This window comes from Heliangelus exortis, chromosome 10 (genome assembly GCF_036169615.1).
Source record: "Heliangelus exortis chromosome 10, bHelExo1.hap1, whole genome shotgun sequence".
NCBI lineage: Eukaryota > Metazoa > Chordata > Aves > Apodiformes > Trochilidae > Heliangelus > Heliangelus exortis.
This window is the reverse complement of record NC_092431.1, coordinates 1041381-1063841: the sequence shown is the minus strand read 5'-3', so window position 1 is coordinate 1063841 and position 22461 is coordinate 1041381. Positions and strand designations below refer to the sequence as shown.

The 22461-nt window shown below is 46.9% G+C and overlaps 1 protein-coding gene across 4 annotated transcripts in view; it reads left to right on the top strand.

The window, feature by feature from the left end:
- EXOC6B (exocyst complex component 6B) overlaps positions 1 to 22461 on the top strand; it is a 244157-nt gene that overhangs the window by 114178 nt on the left and 107518 nt on the right. For all 4 annotated transcript variants that reach the window (XM_071753121.1, XM_071753120.1, XM_071753125.1 and 1 more), the window contains exons 7-8: positions 1191 to 1367; positions 8799 to 8867. In XM_071753121.1, coding sequence (XP_071609222.1) covers positions 1191 to 1367; positions 8799 to 8867 — 246 coding nt within the window. The remainder of the gene's footprint in view (positions 1 to 1190; positions 1368 to 8798; positions 8868 to 22461) is intronic.

Sequence of the window (22461 nt, the reverse complement as noted above, 5' to 3'; positions counted from 1 at the left end):
TCCAACACTGCCCCATGTCCCTCATCCCCACATCCCCAGGGTCTGAAACCCCTCCAGGGATGATGGGGACTCCAGTCCTGCCCTGGGCATCCTGGGCCAGGCCCTGACAACCCTTTCCAGGGAGAAATTGTTCCTGAAAGAGTATACAGAGTTTATATTAATAACTGATATATATAAAAAAACCTCATTCTTTTTCAAAAAAAGAAACCTGCCACCTAAACTAACAGTTTCAGAAAGCCATCTGGATGATGTCCATACACCTTTCTTCTTATATATAAAAAATGTCCAGAAAAATATGTGAGAGCTCCTATAAATCTGTGTGCATGTATCCATCTAAATTTCAGGTTTCTAGACCATTTATTTCCTGGTTATACCAGAGCAGACCCCCCTGTGCAGAAGCACTCCAGCCAGTTGCTTGGCCTCTTCCCCCTGGTTTTGGCCATGATTTGATTTTTGATTCCCCTTTGGTTTAAAGCTCTTGGTCAGCTAAACAACTGGGGCTAAGGCATTTTTCCTATCAAAGATTGATCAAGGAAACCAAGGGAGTTTTTGCAGCAGAACAAATACCTTGACCTCCACAGCAACCAAACCCCAAAGCCCCAGGAAAAGGCATCAAGAAGAGGTTGGAGGGAGCTCCACCGAGCCCCGAGTTCTGCTCCCTGAGTGAGTTTTGGTTCAATACCTTTCACAGCTCATTCTGTACATCAGCAACGTACAATTAAGCTCTCCTGGGGTACCACAAAAATGCTTTCAGGAACCTCTGGGGTCCAGATGTGGAATGTTTTGTGCTGACATGGGTTGAAAAGAGGAACAAATCCAACGGTTAAGTACGTCCTTTAATTTAGCCTGTGACAGTCACCACATGGCCTATGGGCTAATATTCCTGCATCTGTGCTGTAAATAGATCAATATGGCAGCGTGATGGGTTTGGCATTTTGATTTGTGAAGAGTCAGAATATTGTTTGTATTGTTGCATAATCCCTGGAATGGTTTTGAAATGAATCTTCTGTTTCCTTGGAGGATCTGGGTTAGAAAAACCATAATGTTTCAGAGCTCCATTAAGTGCCTGTTTTATTTTGTCTCATTTGTCATATTTCATGACCGATTGCATCTCTTGGCTGAAAGAGAAATATAAATCCAAGGATGCTATTGTGAAAGGTGAAATCTGTGTTTTTGTTTTTGTTTTCTAGGCACAGCAGCAAAGAAACCTGGACAATATTGTGTCCCAGCATCCCAGGATCAGCGGGGGGAAGAAGTCCAAGAAAGAAATCTGCGCAAGCTCAGATGTGGAGGTAAAAAACACTAGCCCCATGTCTGAGCAGGATTCGGGTATCCTGGATGTTGAAGATGAGGATGAGGATGAAGAGGTAACTCCATAACATCAAATCCAGGAGCCTGGAGAGTGTGGGGGTGATCAGTAGTGTCTCGGAGGGCGTTTGCACCTTGCTTGCTCCTTGGCGTTGCCCTGCAGCATGGAGTAAAGCATGGATTGGGTTGGAGAACATGGGGTGGGGTTGGGGGTTTGGTTATTTTCCTGTGTGGCCCCTGTCCTGGTTAGCAGGCTCAGCAGAGGGGCCAAGTGTTGTGTGAGAACCCAGCAAGCTGTGTCTTCTGTCCTCCAGCTTGAGTCTTGCACTTCTGGGCTTGCTTGGGAGCTGAGCAGAGCACAGGAGATATTTGGCCTCTTCTGTGTCGTGGTGGCAGCTCCATGCTTTGTGTTGAGAAGGATTGCATTGGGACAGAGCTGTTGAAATGCACTTTTAACTCCTCGGTGTCCTCCCTTCTTTTTGTCTCCTCCTCTGCTGCTTCTCCCTCAGACTGGCACTTTGTGGTGTTTTTTAACTGCAGAGCACAACCCTCGCTGCTGGGCTTGGTTCTTCTTTCCTCCCTTTGCCCCACAGTGGTTTCGTTCACTTCTCTCCTCATCATCTCTGCTGCCCTCCCCAAGCAGGGTAAGGAGATGCCCACGAGCTTCCTAGGGACCAAACTCTGGAGGGTGCAGCCCTGAGCCCTCACCCTGCACTGCAGCCATCTGGGTGGGCTGCTCACTGCTCCATCAAAACAGAGAACAGAAGGCAAACAAAAGAAAACTGAGTGGGAATGGCAGGGTTTTGGGAAACAGGCATTGATTTGAATTATTTTGGTATTTCCCTGTTAAAAACCGAAAAAATCTGATCCTTCAGTGCTTATTACTTTTTCCAGCTTAGAATGGTTGGAGATGATCCATCCATTAAGAGTTGGGCTTGATGATTTTAAAGGTCTTTTCCAACTGAAATGATTCTCTAATTCTATCTCACTCTGAACATCTCTCACTTCTGTTGAGTGGGGCTCTTGCAGAACTGGGCAGCAGTGTGGAATGTGGTGGTACCCCTGGGGCAGACAATGGTGGAGTCCATTGGAACGAGAAATTGGAACTAAAATCAGAATTAAAATCAGGACTGAGAGGTGGTGTAGTTTTAACCTAGCTGTCTGCTGCTGTGCAACAGGTCTCTGTCTCCCCAGCATCCCAAGGAGTGGGGGAGGGAATTGGAAAGGTAAGGAGACAGAAAAAAAATTAATAATTGAAATAGTATGACAACAACAATAATGTACAAAGAAGTGATGCACAGAGCAGCTCCTCACTACTTACTGGAGAGTTTAAGGTTGGAACTTGGGAACAATTTCTCCCTGGAAAGGGTTGTCAGGGCCTGTCCCAGGCTGCCCAGGGCAGGGCTGGAGTCCCCATCATCCCTGGAGGGGTTTCAGACCCTGGAGATTTGGGGATGAGGGACATGGGGTGGGAGTGGCCTGGGCAGTGCTGGGTTTATGGTTGGACTTCATCATCTTTCAGGTCTTTTCCAACCAAAATGATTCCATCATTCTTTGATTTTAAAGACAGTTGGGAGAAGTCTCTGAAGCTGAAGGAAATGACCTCAGCTCAAGGCAGATGCTGGGCTGGGAGGAAGGCAATGAACTTCCAGGGGAGAAGGCAGCAGAGGAGGAGCTGGTGGGTGGCCAAGGGAGGTGAGGGGTCCCCGGGGGGCTGTAGTGGTGGGTGCTGTCCGTGGTGATGAACTGGAGCCTCCTGGGCTCCTCCCAGAGCCCTCTTTTCCCAGTAGTGTTTTGGGGGGAGGAAATGGAAGAAGAGGGGTTTGGTTCCTGATGAGCTTCACTCTTCCGCATGTTCTTTCTTCCTGGATTGTTGAGGGTTTTTTTGTTGTTGGTTTTTTTTGATAGGTTTTTTTTACATTTTTTGATAGAAGGGAAAATATATATTTATTTATTTATTTGTGAGTACAAAGGGTCTTCTCATCTGGAAACAGGGCCATTAAATTTGGGGGCCCCTCAGTGCAAGAAAGACGTTGAGGAGCTGGAGCGTGTCCAAAGAAGGGCAGCAAAGCTGGTGAAGCACAAGTCTTAGGAGGAGCAGCTGAGGGAATTGGGGTTGTGGATCAGGAGCAATCCTTTCATCCCTGCAGGAAAATTGCCCAGGAAAAGCTTTGAAAGGGAAGGAAGAGCAGAAGGGTTTTGCTGGTTCTGCTGGATGCATTCTAATGTAGATCATCCTCTCCCTGAGAGCAGAAGAGAGCTCTGTCAGCTGCCTTCAAGAAGATGAATCTGAGATGTGGTTCTCCCCTCTCTCCATGTCTCCAGTTTGGGGACATCATGCTCCAGACTTGTCCCACAGATGCCTGAATGAGGTGGAAGCTCCCACCAGGATGGGAGCGAGGGAGCGGGCCCAGCTGGGAGAAGCCTTCAGTTCAGTTTTTATGAATGTCAAGTTGTGGAAGGAGAATTTGCATTTCACAGTGAGCAGCTCCCCAGCCTGTTCCGTTTGTGCCAGCTGTTCCCTTTGTAGTAAAAAGCATCCAGCAAACTACAAAGCCTGTCCAGATTCTTCTCATTTTCGGGGACTTTTCTTGTGCGATTTCGTTGAACGCTGCAGGACGACCTCGCCTGCCTTGTGGCTCGTTTCTTCTTGTCCCCCCCACCCCAAAAAACAAAAAAAAACAAAAAAAAAAGCCTGGTCAGGTGTCTGTGAAGTGGTTGGGTCAAACTGGACTCCCTGGTGTTCCTTTGTGGGAGAGGAGAAGTTTCAAGGGAGGACATCATACCGCAGACTAACGGCTACTCAACTGACTTTGAAGAACAACCCAACAAATTCCAGACAGTTCTTTACTTGGAGAAGGAGTTTGGCACTTGGGACATCAGCAGGTGTGAGGTGTAGCCAAAATTCATCATGTTCTGGCATTCTTTCAGGTTGACCTGGCTGTAGGAATAAGTTGGAATTCTCTTAAGTGAGTGCAATAGATTTCTTACAAGCTTTGGGAGCTGGGGCAGGGACCCCAGGGAGCTCTCTCAGCTTTCCCTGATAAATGGCTTTGTTAGGTGCCATCAGCCTCCACCTTTTCTTTCCTTCCACTGGTAATTATGCAAAAAACATTTGGACACTGAGCAAAACCTCTCTGTTTCCAGACAAAGCTGTCTGCCTGGTGTCTGTAATGGGAGCCAGGGTGATATCAGTCAGTCTGCATTTGGCCACCCCCCCCCCCTTCATCACAGTGTCCTGAGCATCTTTTTGACCATGCAAATTAATTAGGGTTTTTTCCCCTAAGGTTGAGCCTTGGGGACACACTGGGACAGTCAGGGAACACCAGGACTACCCATGGTGTAGCAGATTTCCAGTATGGTTTGTTCTGCACCTCCACTGAGTGTTAGGAAAGTGCTTCCTGGCTGCTGGTACCCAAAGAGATTTGTTGATTCACAGAATGGGTTGGGAGGGACTTTTAAAGCTCATCCAACCCCCCCTGCAGTGAGCCTTAACTGGAGCAACCTTAACTGGATCAGGTTGCTCAGATCACCAACATGATCTGGAATATTTCAGGGATGTGGCATCTCCCATGACTCTGGGCAACCTGGGGCAGAGTTTCCCCACCCTCAGTGTAAAACATTTCTTCCTTGCCTTAGTTTGACTCTCCCCTCTTCCAGTTTAAAACCATTACCCCTTGTCCCCATCACCCAACAGCCCCTGCTAAAAGGTGCCTCTCTAAAAGCCCCTTTTAAATACTGAAAAGCCACAATTAGGTCTCCCTGGAGCCTGCTCTCCTCCAGATTTAACAACCCCAACCCTTGGATGTTTTTTTTTTTTGGCCTCCTCTGGACCTCCTTCGATGGGTCTGTGGCTTTTCTTGTGCTGAGGACCCCACAGCTGAGTGCAGTGCAGACCCAACACTGCTTTGAGCTTTTTCATGTCTTCTGTGCTCTGTCTCTTGAAAAGACCCAACCTGCTCGAGGTCCTCCCTTGGACTTGAACTTTTCTTGGTGCAGCACTGTGTGTGCTTGTGTTCCCCTGCACCAGCTCATCCATGAACATCCATCAATGTGTTCATCAAACACCTTTCTTGAATTCCTGGTCTTAAATCTGGAAGTTTTTTCCACTCCCTGAAAGATGGGTGAGTGTCTCTCTGCTGGTGTCCTGGCTTTACACCAAGCACTAGCAAGGATCTGAGAAAATGATCTAAAATCATCTCAAAGTTATCCAAAGCCAGACCAGGGCATCCCTTACCTCTGGGTCAGCCTTCTGTTGGTTGAGCATTTCCATGGAAAACTTGGGTTTGCTACAGGCAGTGTTTAACCTGCCTGGAAAGGTTCTTGCAGAAGAAAAGGGGAAGCAGAAAGAAGCAGAAAGACCTCTGCTCCCAGCACTTGGATCCAAGGTTTGGGAATGGGGTTTGTGGAGCTGGTGTTATGTGGACTGGGAAAATTTGGGACAAGATGAATAAATTCTTTGTTCAGCAAACCAAAAGGGGAAAAAAAAAAAGAATCTAAAAAAAAAAGATGAGACTAAAGGGGATGTGTCAGAGCAGTCCTGTTGCTGATGCTGCTCAAGTTCTTGCTTTGCTGTCAGGTTTCAGAAATTGAAGCTTTATTTAGATTTTTGGGCAGCTCTGGCTGCCCAAATGCAGTTGCTGCTGAAGGGGCTGTGCTAAGCCTGGGTTTTGGGGTTTTTGGAGGTGGCTAAATATCTCAATATTAGATAAATATCTAATCATGTAAACAGCAGATGTGTTTAGATCGTGCAACATGTTAAACTAACCACATAGATAATTTCCAATAAATTCTGTGTGTTCAGAGGCCTGTGTTGGTTGGACTGGAAAGATTTCTAAGGGTAGGATTATCAGTGCTTCTGTTGCAGGGCTGGGGCTATAGGAGGAAGAGGTGGGCTGTTCTAGTCCTTAAGATAAATCTCTTAGGTTTATACTCTGCATAAAAACCCAGCACAGGTTTTTATCACTTGGGTTGCATTTCTTTTTTGTCTGCAAAAAGCTTTCTGGTGGTCCAGGCCTTCAGCTTCCATGTCTGATGCTGTTCTACCTAGATGAGCAAATTTATTAACGTCCCAGAGATGTTAACTCTGCAGAACAGTCCTGCAGATTTTTTTTTTTTTTTTTAAATTTTATTTTGTGAGAGTGTGTGTGTGGGCTTAAAAGTTTTTGCAGAAGATCAGAGACTGTGAAAATGTTGCAGTCTGCTTTGAAGGAATTTCTCTTGGGGGAGTGAGCTCCGTTTTTTTGGCAATATCCCGATTTCACAAAACTTTATCAGAAATATTTCTCTGTGGACCGTGTTCAACGGGTGCCCCAAATCCAAGAGGAGCAAAACCGTTTGATCCTGAATTCAAATTCCTAGGAAAACATGGCCTGGCTTTGATGCTGATGTGGAGGGATGACAGATTTCTCCTCTAGAAAAACAGAGGGTGCACTCGGGTCCCTCCACTCCATCTTCTCCACACTGATGGTGGTCGCTGGGGGATGGCTGGGTCGAGTGAGTGCTGATACTTCCCTGTCTGCTTTAGTGATCTCCCAGCAGTTTTGCAGCCAGGGATTTCAGAGCCAGAAGTGTTTTACTGCTCTACCAACTGGAGACCAATTACGCTTCATGCTGGAGAAACCCAGCAAGGCGAAATCCGTACCCGCAAAGGAGCTGAAATCAGGTTTTGGGAGCTATTTAGGAAGCATTAGAAGTCCTAGGAGACTGCAAATGGAAAAGAAACGATCAGGAAGGCATGATAAAATTGATGTTGATGCAATAAAACTGCTGCCTAGGGTTTGCAATTGTCAAATACAGTCTTGTAAAAGGTAAGAGCAAGAGATGCTGGTGAGCTGGGCTTGCCCTTGGTTCAGCTGTGGCCCCAAACAGCCATGTTCAGCATGGAAAAGGTCACATTTTGTGAGCAGCCCCATCCCTGGCTCAGAAACTTTCCTCCTTCCCACTGAGCCAGCCTGGTCCCTCTGCAGGAGCTGCTCAAAGCAGCAGCATGGAGGTTGGAGCAAAGCCCAGCGAGGTGGTGAATCAAGAATCCCAGACTGGTTTGGGTTGGAAGGGACCTTAAATATCCCCCATTCCCACCCCCCTGCCATGGTCAGGGACACCTCCCCCAGCCCAGGGTGCTCCAAGCCCCATCCAACCTTCAACACTGCCAGGGATGGGGCAGCCACAGCTTCTGGGGGCAACCTGGGCATCCAGGGGCTCAGCACCCTCATATTAAAGAATTTCTTCCTAATGCCTGACCCAAACCTGATCTCTTCCAGTTTAAAGCTACTGAAGCAGCTGCTTCCAACCCCTGCAGCCCCAGGTTGGGACTGTCAGGATTTTTGGGGTCTTGGAGCAATGCTGGATGTGCAGGGGGGGGATGTGGATGTTCTCCATAGCTTCTTCCATTGTTCCAGTTCTAACCAAGAGCCCACGTGGAGTTGGGGACTGAGTTTCTTTACATGGAGGAAGCTCGTTAGAGCTCCAGTTCCACTTTACCCAGGAGGCTACTGAACAAAACCCCTTGTTTTCCCTTTCCAGCCCATAACTTCTGCACTCCTCCCCTTGAAGCCATTGCTTTAGATGAGGAGGACTCCTGGCCCCAGGCTCTCTGGGCAGCATTGGTTGAGGCTTGCATACCCTCATCCAGCAAGAAACATCTCTCTTCTTCATCCTACCTCCTTTTTAGCAGTAGTGCCTCTTAAGCATAATTAAAAATATATAAAATAAACATGTTTCCCAGGCCTGTCCATTGGTCCCTTTCATCTTTCTCCCCTTTCTTCCACCACATGTCAACAGAACACTCCCCTCCTCTCTGGATTTTGGGGGAGAAGGAAGGTTGCCTTAGCTTTATGCCTTGGCCAACAAGCTTAATGCTGTGTTGGCTTGAACATATCCAAAGGACACAAGCTTCTTGTATGCAAATTGCTTCTCTGATCTTTCCTCTCTCCCTCCCTCCCTCTGTCCCACCCTTCAGAAATGAGTTTCCTTGTCCCTGTGCAAGACTCACTGGGTTGTTGAAAGGTGCTGGAGCCTGCGTGGCGTGGGGGGGTGGAAGAATAAAAAAAAAAAAAAAAAAAAAAAAGAAAAGAAAAAGTTGTGCTATTAAAGGAATCAAACTAGAATCTAAAGAATAAGATTTTATTTTGGTTTTCCCCCTCTTTCATAAGTACCAGAAGAGCTTGTGCCAGGATGCCTGAACCATTTAAGCCAAAGTGAAATCTCTGCTGAGCTGGCTAACAGAGGGCCAAATCCTGCAATGCCATTTCCTTAATAAATGACATTTCCCTACTGCAAGAAATTTGTAAAAATATTGTGTAAAAACTATAGACAGATGGAGGCTGATACCCATGTTCCCTCTCATTGTTGTGTACCTGGAACCATCGTGTCTCTCTCTGCCAGACCTGCATGGGCTGGCTTTGCACTGAACTCCATGTGGTACTTTGGGGTTTTTTTTACCTCTACGTGTTCTGCACATTTCACACTCGTTGCCTTCTGCTTTTTAGGTGCCTGGGGCCCAGGACCTGGTGGACTTCTCGCCCGTGTACCGATGCCTGCACATATATTCTGTCCTGGTGAGTGACTGGGCTGTCCCTCAGGCTTTAAAGATGCTGCTGCTGGCAGGAGGGGGTTGCAAAAATATTTTTATATTCACCTGGCTAAGATGTGTGAGACCTCAGGTAGAAAGCAGACTCAGGGATGGATGGATTTGGGTAAAAATCCCCACAGCTGCTTCATGCAGGCTGCAGAAATACCAAGGGATGTTTTCTCCAGAGCCTGGGTTTACAAGATACATGTTTCTGGGTCATGCAGTTTCCCTCCAAGAATTCTTCTTTGACCACAGTAGGTTCATTATTTGGTGCAAATGGAGGAGCTTTGGAAGGGGGATTGGTTTTAAATGGGTTGTTTGCCACGTGGAGGAGAACTTTGCTGCTCTTCAGAGGTTGTTGGGTGGGAGCAGAGTTGCTGCCATCCCACCAAATCCACCATGTTTTCGTATCTCTTCCTATTTCCCCATCCTTTGGCTTTTTACATACTGAAAACACTGTCTAACTGAAGCTTTGTGGTGTTTGGTTATTGGCTAAAAAGTGTTATTCTGAACTGTGTCAAGTTTTTGAGAACTTGTCAAGAAACCTCCCACCTCAGCAGATGGGAGCTGGTAGATGGGCTACGTTTTCTCCAAGGCATCCAGAGTACACAAGACCTTGATTTTTATTTTTTATTTTTACTTATTTAATTCATTAAGAGGGAAGAGGAGATGCCCTTTGCAGCTTACCCTTCAACTTTTAATTTCAAAGATGCCTCCAGCAGCGTGGGCCCAAAGAACCTGTGGTTTTTGCATCCCTTCCTTAAGGTCCTTTGGAGAGAGGGAGCTTTTCCGAGGGCTCTTCTCCTGTGGTTGAGCAATCTGAAGGCCAGGCAGCAGATGAAAGGAGCACTCTGTTCACAGCTTCCCTCCCTTTCCACGCCAGAGCCAGGCTTGAGAGAGAATTGTTTTTAAGGCACTTCTGAAGCCATTTGCTCCAGCAATAGGTACAAATGGATTTGCGAAAGGAAAAGAATGGTCATTAAAAACATTTAGATTATAAAAAAAAAAAAATAAAAATCTTTTTGGGCCTTCATCTGTTAATAATTATGTAATTTGGCTGCACGGCCCCGAGATTTTTATTGGACTGAAAAAAAGTGAACCTACCCAAAATGTGTTACTCTGTTTATCTTGGACATCAACCTCCTCCTCCTCCAACCCAGTGCTGGGAGCCCAGTTCAGGGAGTGTGCTAATTGAAGATTGCAACTGGTCTGAAGGGCTTTGTGGATTTCAAAGTGTCACTTTAGTTGGAGAAACTTCAGTGGAGAGGATGCCTAATGAAAACAGGATTAGGAAACCTATTTGCGCAGCCGACGCGGATTTGTTTAGTGTGGGGGTATTTGTTGAATTGGGTATTGGTACAAAAAGCTGTTCTGGGAAGGGTGAAGAGCTTTGGCTGGTGGATATAACGGGTTTGCACATCTGAAATGGTCTTGTTGGGGCTGTGTTGCTGTCTTGCTGCTTTTTTTGTTAATCTGAAATGGCAACCGAGGGTGTAGTCCTCTGAACTGGCTTAGGGAGATGCTGCTTCTAGAAGATGAGTTTTGTGGCCAGAGTTCCATGGTGAATATCTGGGTGGGATTGTCTTCTGCTGGAGGTGGGAATCCTTCTGTGGACTTGGTGATGGGGACGCTTCAGCTGGTGCTTCTCTGTAATTGCCCAAATAGGAGGTTGAAGGCCAGAGTCTGTTCTCCCAAGGAGCAAGCAACAGGACAAGAGAAACGGACTCAAGTTGTGCCAGGGGAGGTTTAGGTTGGAGCTGGGGAACAATTTCTCCCTGGAAAGGGTTGTCAGGGCCTGGCCCAGGCTGCCCAGGGCAGGGCTGGAGTCCCCATCATCCCTGGAGGGGTTTCAGACCCTGGAGATGTGGGGATGAGGGACACGGGGTGGGGGTGGCCTGGGCGGTGCTGGGTGAATGGTTGGACTTGGTGATCTTAAAGTTCTTTTCCAACCAAAATAGTTCCATGATTCTATGATTCGGTCCTTCTTCCCCCCTCTATTGCAGCCAAAAGCCCTAGTAATGAGAAAAAATAGACAAGAGAGCTTTGAAGAAGATGTGTTGGTGAGCCAGCAGTAAGAAAGAAAGGTAACCAGCTGTAGTAAAGGTTTCTGAAATGAACATTGCCCTTTTCCTGACCTGTGATTGAATCCTGCCCTGGCTTTCTAGGCCCAGCTTGGGTAGAACAATGTCAGAGATCCAGCAAGCATCAAGGGAAACGGCCACATCAGTGTCAGACGGAAGGATCATAATGTAATAGTTACCAAAAAATCCTAATATTTGTCATTTACAATAGCGTTATCTAAATGCTTGGCCTGCAGTTAAAAAGGCCCACGTTGAATAAACATTGAGATATTTATTATTTTTAGTGAAATCGACCTTCCAGTCACCTCGGTTTTATGGCTGTGCTGCTTATAAATTCCCAAAGGATTATTTGAAAAATCCTACTCATATCTGCCAGCCTTATCAGCAGGGCAGGAGTTCACATATTGTAACGGGAGGTCAGCCTTCGGTCATGGTCTTCCAGAGGGGGCCAGGCACCTGTAAATCCTTCCTTCAGCAACCAAGGCGAAGTACAATATCAAACAGGCAAAGAGACTTTGGAAGGAAACGCTGAACTTTCTCAGGAAGGGCAGAGGAGGGGGAAAGAAAGTGAAGGAAGGTCAGGCGGGGGTTAATTGAAACTTGGACCTTGGCGTGGTGGCGGCTGCAGGGAGGACAGGCTCTGGTGGGATGCTTTATGGGACTATTCATCTGGCGATTCCTTTTCTTGTGAGAAAGGAGCTGGCTGAGGCTGTCTTGAGGAAGAAATGGGCGTAGGGGAGGTTTTGAGTATCTGCAGATATCAAACAAAACATCACGAGAGGGGATTTGTGTGGTAGACGTGGAGTTGGGGACGCCCGGGTCGACCCTTCTTTGCTCAAATAATCCTTTGGTTTCATGAGAGGAATTTACCTTCCCTAAAGGATGCCTGGAACAGCAGGTCTTTGCCTTGCCTGGTGTTTCTGCAGGCAGCAAGCATTGAATTGTATATATATAGATAAAAAAAAAAGGTTTTTCAGCTGACAGCTTTGGTTTTGAGTCGGTTTAAGTCGGTAACCACTGAGCAACCTCAGTGGGAATCCTGGTGGTGTTAGAGAAATGGCTGCTCTCCTTTTCCTAGGAAAATTTAAAATAATAATAATAATAATAATAAAAAAGCCTGGCTGGCACCAAGGGTGTGATGGTTCTTCAGGTGCCTGGAGCATCATATAAAAGAGTTAGGGGGGAGCTGGGAGCAGAGGTGGGACATGGGAGTCTTGGAGTCTGTTCTGGTCTTCTTGGTCAGTTGGCCAGAGTCTCCATGTGGTTTGAGGTGATCTTAAAGCCTAAACCCCACTTAGTTTTGGTTCAGCAGCCATGTGCTATTTAAGGACATTCATCTGCAGTGTGGTTAGGCTGTTGGTATCAGGTATATCTTTTCCTTGTGTTAATAGAGAAGTTTGTTGAAAATGGTAATATTATTATATAAAGAAGAAACAAGACTATTTCAGTGAAGTGATTTTGCCATTGACGTTTTTATCTTTTATGTTGTCTTTGACCAAAGTCTATGTAATGCTTGAGTTGCTTTGATCGATCTCCAAAATAAATTAGGAAAGGTGAGGTTTGGGCCAGATGGTTTATCTGCTGGAGCATCTGAGCAGCTGTTGGGAGCCTTGTATTTCAAGGCCAAGACATGGAATTGCTTTGCTTTACATAACATAAAATGAAAAGCAGTTTTTGTTTCATGTTTCCCGTAAGCTGTAGCAAGGCAGAAAGCAAAGAGTGAGTGAAGAGCAGAAAGGAATTAAAAAAAAAAAAAAAAAATAAGAGCCAGAGTGTTTTGCACAGAGGGTGCTCCCAAGAAGTTGTCTCCAAAGCAGCTGACAGTGATTTAAGTCGCTGAAGCTCCAGCTTGAGCCAGTGCTGTTGCCTGTTAGTACTTATTTAGGGTTTGCCTTAGCTAGGTGGGTTTTTTAAGCTTTATGCTAATTGGTTACCAATTACTTTGAGGTTCTTAACATGTTCATGAAGACACTGGTATCGACACTCCCAGCTCTTTGATCCGAGCTACAAAGGGGTCATTTTAGGGTAAAGAACAAGTGTCCAAAAAAAAAAAGAAAAAAAAGGGAGCAGATTCTGATGTAAATACAGGCTTAAAACTGTGGCTGCCTCCTAGTTGATGAAGTATTTCTGGAGAATCCCAGAGCTGGATAATTTAGATAAATAGCAGTTGACAGGTATTTACTATAAATTTGTCGTATCTCTCCGGTGACGTTTTTATCTGCTCTATTGCTCCGGCCCCAAACCAAACCTCTTTAGCCTTAAAGCTGCTTTGATGCACAAAGTGCATTAGGAAAAAAGGTAAAACAAACACTAACAAAAAACCTACTTTACAAAAATTAATCAGTGTAGAAATGGTTTTAGGTTCCTCTATTAAAATGTGAGCGTTTTGTATTAACTGCGTCCACTTGGTGCGTTTTCTGCCTCTGAGGAGCCAGCACAGCCTTGGAGGGGAAAGAAGAGTTGGTTTTCTTTGCTTAGCCTTAAAACTGTGACTTTTGGTTTTGTGGAAGTTGAGCAGGGACCCATCCAGGGACTCAAGGTGACCTGTTGGGCTAAGGCCTGGGTCCACTTTGTCTCCCTGAGCTGGGCAGATTTCACATCAAGCTGGGAGATACCACAAATCCGGTGGTGGATCACGAGTCTCCTCCCGGCCCTTCGCTTAAATCACATCTAATTTTTTAAAAATTCCTCTTAGAAGTATGCTAGTGATTGTGTTGCCTGCATTAAACCTCCTTTTTCTGCCTTTGTGGGCTAATAAATTGGCAGGCTGGTTGCCTGTGGCAGTTGTGACGCAGCCGATTGTTCCTGCCCCCTCCCCACCTCGCTGGGTGGGTCTCAGCATCCCCACCAAAATGTTTGTTCTTTGGGAAAGAGGGGGGGGGGCAAAACAATTGAAGCTCTTCTTTCAAGGGATGAGAAAGCCTCTTATAGGAACCACAATTCAAATAATACGAGCTACCCAGCCCTCTCTTTCATATGAAAAAGTCTCTTTTTTCTCTTTGCAACGCCGGTCGCTCCTTTTATTTGATACTGAAACAGAAACCTTACCATGGAAAGTCTGTGGTTTACGTCTATTTTTGAGCTCAGGGTTGTAAAGTTTTCCCTTGGTGTCCTTGGGAACTTGAAAAAAACTTTTTTTTTTTTTTTTTTTTTCTGGGGAGGGGGTGGGAGGTGGATGGGAGGGGGGGGAAGCAGTGGAAAAAATTTCCTTCTCGAAGTCTCTGGTAACTCCTTGTTCATCTCAGACACTTTGCAGATTGTCCCATCGTCCTGTCCTGGCATATCTCACTGTCTGCTGACTTGGCTGACCTGCTGGTGCCTGGTGGAGTTAGATAGCTATAAACACAGCCCTGAGATCATAGGGAAAGGCTGAGGGTGAGCCACTTTGTGCACTGGATTGATAAGGACACAGGAAAAGCCATTAGAGTGAACTGGTGTCAGTGACCTGTGATAACCATTCTGTACTACGTGCTAATGGACCCCGGGCAGTGTGTCTGGCAGTAGTGGCAATAGATTTAACTTTTGTAATTGTCATATTGCTCTTTTAACCCCGTGACCTCCTTACCCATGAGAAAACCACTTGGCTTCGATCAAAGCAGCAGCAAAGACAAAAAAAAAAAAAAAAAATCAGTGTTCATTCTAAGCTGGCTAGATATGACAGGCAGCAACCTCGATTCTTAAAATGTTCAGCTTGGAAAACAGACACGTCAGGGGAGGGGAAAAAAAAAATAATAAAAAAAAATAATAGAAGCCTGGATGCAGACTTGTTGTCACCTGAGGTTAGGAACAGCAGCTCTGCTTTCCCAGGGCTGTGCAGAACTCTGCACCCTCTCTTAGTCCTTGCAAAGATGCTGAGATTTTCCTTTTAATGCTGATTTCATCCCCTCAATCCCATTCTGCTCCCAGGGGCTGGGGACTCACCCTGTTAGTCCTGACCAGAGGAGCTGTGTTGCATCTGTTCAGTGTTTTTCACTCAACCATTCAGGATGGATGGGACCTCAGGAGGTCTCTGCTCCAGCCTCCTGCTCAAAGTAAGGGTAGCTCTGAGATCAGATCAAGGTGCTCCAGGCTTTCTATGAGCTGGCCTTGGAAACCTCCAAGGACCAAGCCCTCAGAACCTCTCAGGGCAGCTTGTTCTGCTCTGTGACCTCCTTGAAGGAGTCATTTTTTCAGACTGAACAAGCTCCATTGAGTTCCCTCCATGGGGCAAGTGTTCCAGCCCCAACCATCTTGGTGGCCTCCAGTGAACTCGCTGTGATTTATCAGTGTCTTTCCTGAATTTGGGAGGCCCAAAACTGGCTGTGGGGGTATAGATAGAGTCCTAATGAGTACTGTATGGAGGGGGATAATCACTTCCCTCAATCTACTGGCTTTGCTCCTGCTAACACAGCCTGGGAGGCTGTTGGCCACCTCTGCTGCCAGGGCAGGCAGCTGGCCCGTGTTCAGCTTGATGTCTGCCAAGGCTCTTTCTTGGTCCTTATCCACAGAGCTGCTCCCCAGGCAGCCCCCTGGCTGTGCTGTTGTAAGAGGTTCTTCCTACCATGTGCAGGGCTTGGTGTTTCTCCTGATGGTTCCCATCAGCCTCTTCCTCCAGCATGTTGAGACCCTCTCCATGGTTCTTGAGTGGATCGACTGTTCCCTTCTAGAAATAAAGTCACTCTTGACTCATAGTGACATGGGAAAGATACTGCAATAAAACACTAGACCTAAATTTGATCCTGGTGGTTCAGTTCTAGTTCTTCTTGACTGTCCCCAAAATTGGAGGCAGTCCTAGGAACCCCCTTTAGCAGTGAAGGGTCTTGCCTGTGGGCTGCCCGTGGTGCTTTTGTCTCCGGACCCTGCTTGGACATCACATGTACATGGAGGCAAAGCTGTGAGAATATACTGACCCCTGTCCTTACCTTGTGCCAATCAAGTGTTTTAGTCACCTGGAGCTTCCATGAGGATCTCAGCAGGGTTTGTGTGAGGTGTGGACTCTCCAGGCTTGTGAGGAGAAAGAGACATCCAGAAGCTGCTTCTTCCTGAGGACTGCAGCTCTGCGTGTTAGAGGAGATGTATATTTTTGTGCACAGAAATGAAGCCCAGGGTGGGAGGGAAATTATTATCATGTGCTGACCTGAAGCTTCATGTTTTTATTTTATTTTTTTAAAGAGGAGAGCCTGTTTTGGGGGGAGGGGGAGGGGATATGAGAGAACAAACCCCCACATTTTATGCGTCTGGGACGACCACGCAGCTGCGGTTGCTGTTTTCCTGCTCTGTAGGTTGTTTCTCATCTGAAAGGCCTATATGCAGAGTATCTGGGAAATGATTGCCATCCTGTTTTTAATAAAACCCTCTTTTTTTTTTTCTTTTCTTTTTTTTTTTTTTTTATGGAGGGTCTCGAGCCGTCTGGACGTGAATTCTCCATCTGTTTACAAATATTTGCGCAGGAAAAGGGTGAGCAATGTCCAGGACGGGCTTGTGACGCATTTGCCCCCTGTTTCAGTCCTTTGTTCAGGGAGAAAAAAAAAAAAAAAGAAAAGGAAAAAAAAAAAAAAAAAAGGAAAAACCCATGGAAAGGAGGGGGTTGCTGTACAATGAACAAACGCTGCCCTCGCATTCCAGGAACGCGGCACGGGAGCTGCGGGGTCTGGTGGTGGGAAGAGGAGAAGCACGCAAACCTCCAGCCCAGCACCACCACCACCATCATAATACAGTTGCTGCAGCTTGGAGCTCATCAAGCAGTTTGTTTTATGCAGGTTTTATCTTGATGACTGCTGTGTGTGAAAGGAAGGATGGGTGTAATGCGTTTGGAAGGGGAGAGGTGGTAGAGGTTTTCCTTGGCTCTGCTCTCCTCAGTCCCTCAAGACTCCCAGGGAAGGTGTCTCATCTCTTTTATCCTTCAAAGCTGGTACCTGGAGGTCTGGGGGACTGATGATCTTTTAGTTTCTTTGCTTTGTGGAGACTTAAGCAACCACTCACAGATGCTAACCCACAAGAGCTGTTAGGAGAGCAGGGATTTGTCCCTTGCCTTGAAATGTTCTTCCCTGGCTTTACCATCTCCACCTCTTGCCCCAACAAGCTGTGGTTGTTGTGTGGTGTCAGGAGGCCTTGGGATCCTTTGGAATGAAGGAATTGTGAGGGATAACTTAATCTACAATGTCATGCCTGTTTCTTCTTGTAATCATTTCAAATCTTAAGCAAAGGCCACAGCTGGAGCCGTACAGCAAACTCTTCCACCCAGCCTGGGTGAGCCACAGAGTGTGACTTCTGCAGCTGGATCCCAAGCCCCATGAGGTTTTTATGTGTAAACCCTAGACCTAAAGAGATAAAGATTTGACTCATCCATCTGGCCACGTGTCCAGGGATGTTATTGTCCCCCAGTCCCTCTTGTCCTCCTGCTGTGGTCATCTTGTGGCATCACAGCCAGAGGTTGGAGGGGACCTCTGGACATCACCTTGTCCAGCTCCTCACAGAAGCAGGGTCAGCTGGAGTGGGGCTGCTCAGGACCATGTCCATCTGGGATGGGAAGTCCATGGATTCTCTGGGCAGCCTGTTCCAGTGTTTGGTCACCCTTGCAGTAAAAAGGTTTTTCCTTCTGTTCAGTGGAAGTCCCTGTATTTCAGTTTTTCCTGTCACCACCTACCCCTGAGGAGACTCTGCCTCTGCCTTTTTTACTTCTCCCACTGGGTTCTTGTCACATGAAGAGGGTTCCTCTGAGCCATCTCTCCTTCAGACTGAGCAATCCCAGGTCTCTCCCTGAATGCCACATGCTCCTACCCTTCAGGATCTTAGTGGCTCTTGGCTGGTTTTGCTCCAGTGTTGTCTTTGCTGTGCTGGTGAGACCTGGACCCAGCTTTGTCTCACCAGGGCCCAGGAGAGGGGAAGGTTCCACTCCCTTGACCTGCTGGCCAATGCTTTTCCTAGCCAGCCCGTGGTCACCTTGGTGTCCACCAGGACCCCCAGGTCCTTTCCTGCCAAGCATCTTCCCAGCTGGTCTCCCCCAGGATGTCTTGGTACCTGGGACTGTTCCTCCCTGTGGGCAGGGACTTGGCATTCATGAGGTTCCTTTTGGGCCACTTCTCCAGCCTGTTCCAGATCTCTCTGGATGGCAACACAACCCTCTGGGCTGTCAGTCACCCCTTCCAGTTTTGTCACCTGCATTTTCAGGGAGGGGAGGAATCAAAGGCAGATTTCACCCAACAGAGCTTCCTGGGGTGATGGGTAAGAGGAAGGAGAACTCAGCACAGATGAGAGAAGTGCTGGTGGTCATCTCATTCTGTTTCACAGCTCTTTCACTGACTGCTTCTTTTGGCTTCTTGATTAACTGTGTTCTGTAACCCCATAATTATTATGCACAGGTTGGTTTAGGTGGGCAGAGCTCAGAACTGATGAAACCAGAGCTGCTGCTGCTGCTCATCCCTTTAAAGCTCATCCAGTCCCATCCCCCTGCAGGGACCAGGGACATCTTCATCCAGATCAGGTTGCTCAGAGCCTTTTCCAGCCTAACCTGGAATGTTTCCAGGGATGGGGCATCTCTCTGGGCAATCTGGGCCAGGGTTTCACCACCTTCATTGTAAAAAACACCCCATGTTAAGCAGGCTGTAAAAACTGGGTGACATTTGTTCAGTTTGCATTACCTTAAGTTTGTTTTTTGCCTCCTATTCTTCCACCTTCCTCCTCCCTTGCCTCCTTCACCTCCCTCCAGACCTGTCCTTCATCTCCCTCAAGGTCTCATTCCTCACTCTCCTGAAACTGAGGTGGTGTTCTTGGGGTTTTTTGTTTTTTTTTTGTTAATTGATGGGAGCCCTGACAAGAGCTGATTAAGTGCTGGGGATGCATCCTTCCTCACAAAGCTTGTGACCAATTTCCACCACTTCCTTCCTTCCTTGGGACCAGAGTGGGCTTTCTTCTAGGAGCAGGCAGTTGCCTCCCAGAGGTTTTATTCACACAGAAGACTCTGTGGGCTTGTCCTGATTACAATTTTTTTTTTTTTTCTCTTCCCCGGCAGCTCATTTGTTATAAAGTTTTAATGAATTTTAAATATATTATGAAAAGAGCACGTGGTTGGGAACTATCTCTGCTCTTTTTTTTTTTTGCACAGGGAAGCTTTGGGTTGTGTTTTTCTTTGCAGAGGGGATGGTTTGAAAGCCAAGCACAGAGAAGCCAGGCACATCCCTGCACACTTAACCTCGCAGGTCACCTGGAACGGGGTGGAGATGGCCAGAAATGCAACCTGAAAATGTTTAGCTGCTGCTGTTTATAGTGAGGAAATATCTGTCTACATCATCGCTGTGTAACTTTTCAAAAGTATGACTTAAAAAAAAGGTGTGTGTGTGTGTGTGTGTTGGGGAAGGGGAAGGGGGCTGGAGAGGGAACTGTGCCGCCGTCTTTTCCAGAATGAGAAACACAGGCTACTTGTTCAGTCAATTCAGTTTAGGTCAAATGTAGTTATGAAAAACAGATGATTGCTGGTGATCAGGCTGTACTTTGACAAATATCCCATTGTTTGAGCGTGCTGTGATTTCTTCAGAGCCTTCCCTGGTGCGGGGTTGGGCCAGTGCCCTCCCCCAGCTGGGAGCCTGCCCGGCACGGGGCTGGGTGCTCCAGACCCAAAGGCTTGGTTCTGCTGGAGGAGGAATTGCAGAGGGAAAGGCTGGGTGGGAAATGGGGGAAGTTGCCACTCTAGCTCTTTAAACCTGAGCTCACCTGGGGCTCTCAGAAATGCTTGAAATGATTCTTCCAAGGTAGAGTCATAGAATCACAGAATGGGTTGGGTTGGAAGAGACTCGGGTTGCTCAAAGTCCCATCCTACCTGGCCTTCAACACTTCCAGGGATGGGGCAGCCCCAATTTCCTTGGCAATCTGCTCCATGTGCCTCACCACCCTCAAATTAAAATAATTTCCTCCTGATGTCCAACCTAAATCTCCCTTCTTCAAGTTTTAACCCATTTCCCTTCTCCTCTCCCTACCCCCCCCTGTCCAAAGCCCTCCCCCAGCTTTCTTGTAGCCCCTTCAGATATTGGAAGGTTGCTCTGAGCCTCCTCTTCTCCAGGCTGAACAACCCCAATCCCTCAGCCTGGCTTCCCAGGGAGGTGCTCAGCCCTCTGAGCATTTCAGTGGCTCCTCTGGATATTTTCCAGGAGCTCCAGAACTGGACACAGGACTCCAGCATCCTGCACTGTGGATGAAAGGTTTATCTGGGGGGGTGCTGATGTTTGAGAGAAGCTCTTTAATGTTAGTGTAACTCAAAGGGTGTCACTCTGTCAGTCTGTGTTCTTTCATGGTTTCCCTGGGATAAAAAATCACCCACGTGTTATATCTGGGAGGTAAGGAAACTCTTACCCACATTGGAGCCAGGGCTGGATGAAGCTGAGATAAATGTGTGTGTCCTCCTGTGAGCCTGAGCTGGGGAAAAGCTGAGCCCAGCTCTGACTCTTGCTGGATCTCATGTTCCTCAGCTTCAGAGCTGAGTGGTGATGCTGTGGTGGAATTCCTTGGCAGGGTGGCTGCCCTGAATCCCAAATGTCAAAACCTCCTCTGTTTTGGGAATATTTTCCAGTTTCTGAGGTTGAGAAGCAATGTGGACACATACATGCACCATCACTGTGGTTTTATGAATCACAGAATGATCAGAGTTGGAGGAGACCTCTAGAGACCATCTAGTCCAACTCTCCCGCTAAAGCAGGATCATCTAGAGCCCAGGACAGATGTCCAGGTGGGCTTTGAGTATCTCCAGAGAAGGGGACTCTACAACCTCCCTTGGCAGCCTTGGTACCCTTGTAGTAAAGAAGTTTTTTCTTATGTTTAAATGGAGCTTCCCACGTTCCAGCTTGTGCCTGTCACCCCTCATCCTGTCACTGGAAACTGCCAAGGAGACTCCAGCTCCATCTTCCTTGCATCCACCCTTTAGATACTTATAGACAGTAGCAAGATCTTCTCCAGGCTAAAGACTCCCAGCTCTCTCAGCCTTTCCTTATGGGCAACATGAAGGCTGCAAAGTGCAAAGGAAATGGTGAATCCTTTTTAGGATCTTTGTTCTCAAATACTTGGGAATCTGTCAGCTTCTGGGATGTGAGGGAGTAATTCTGGGTAACTTCAGCTTGGACAAGCTTGTCTTTCTCTGCCTTGTGGCATGTTACACCATTTAAAAAGGTTCAGTCTTATGAAAAACCTTATTGTCCAGACCCAAGAGACTCATCACCCCTGCCTCAAGGTGCTTTATCACCCAGCATGGACCAGTGGATGTCCCTGGGGATACTGGGGAGAAGATTGGGTGGATTGGTGTGTGAGCAAGTGGATCAGGTGCTCAGGATGTGTCTGTATATGGCTGGGAAACCTAAAAACCTAAAAGCAGAAAAGAGGTTGGTATAGAGAAGCTTTTTCTGTGGTAGGAGAAGGTCTCTTGTGTGTCTGTCCTTGGAGCAGTTACAGGAAATATTCCATTAGTCGCCGGGAAGAGCGAAGGGCTCTGTTTGTGTACAGTCCTGGGCCTTGGCAGGACTTTTCGAAACATACACTGTTGCTTGATGTATTTTGTCATCTGAAAACAAAATCAAAGCTATGAAAAATAGGGAAAAAAGGGTTGTGTTTGACTTCTTATCAGTGTCACTGGTCGGTGGGGTACGAACATGCGTTGGATCTTCTGTTGCGCTGCTACCACTCAGAGATAAACTTTTGACTATTAATCACGGGAGGAGATTAAGACTCTCCAACAAATCTTAAATTTGTGCACATTACTTTCTGCTCCTTTGGAGCAGCATTAGCTCTGAGGAACTGTGAAAGCTCGAGCTGTCATCTCAAGAAAAGTTTAATGTCCTTCTCGCCTTTTACAGCTCCGTGCGCCCTGCGCTTCACTTCATTTGTCAGGCACAGCAGCTCCAGATCTGGAGCACTCCTTCCTTCTAGCTATTAAAAAGTACAATTTTTAAGCTCAGAAAAAAAGGCCCCCGAGGGAAATCTTTTGAAGTATTTCAGTCTTTATGTTCCTCCTGGATGCAGGTATCTCTTTCCTAATGCTGATTCGATAAATACCAACCCCCTGCTGTCAAAGCCTGGCTGTGTGTTCCCTGTTTATACAAGAGCCCAGCTCTGGTTTGCTGGGCTGCTGGGATGTTCAGTCACGTGTGGGGCTGGGGCAGCAGTCTCTTGCTCTGTCTGGTTTGAGGAGAAGCTGTGGTACCCACTCCTGGCTGAGCAGAGTAACAAAAAAAAATGATGCTTGGGCAGCAGCGACCGAAAACCTTGCGCTGCTCTTGTTAAATGAACCCAGCAGCTCTCAACTGATGACTGAGCAGTAGCAAATACACTTAATTTTTTTTTTTCTAACACCATTAAATGGAAAAGAAAACACATTTATGGTTAACATTTAAACCCATTAAAATGAGATGGAGGTGGAGTTGGCATCTAGGGTTACTTGGCGGGTTTGCTACCTGCCTGTCCCGTCAGGAGGACTCACCTCACCCTGACAGTCCCTGTGTTTCCCCAGAACCCCCATATTCACCTCGTGCAGCTTTGTAC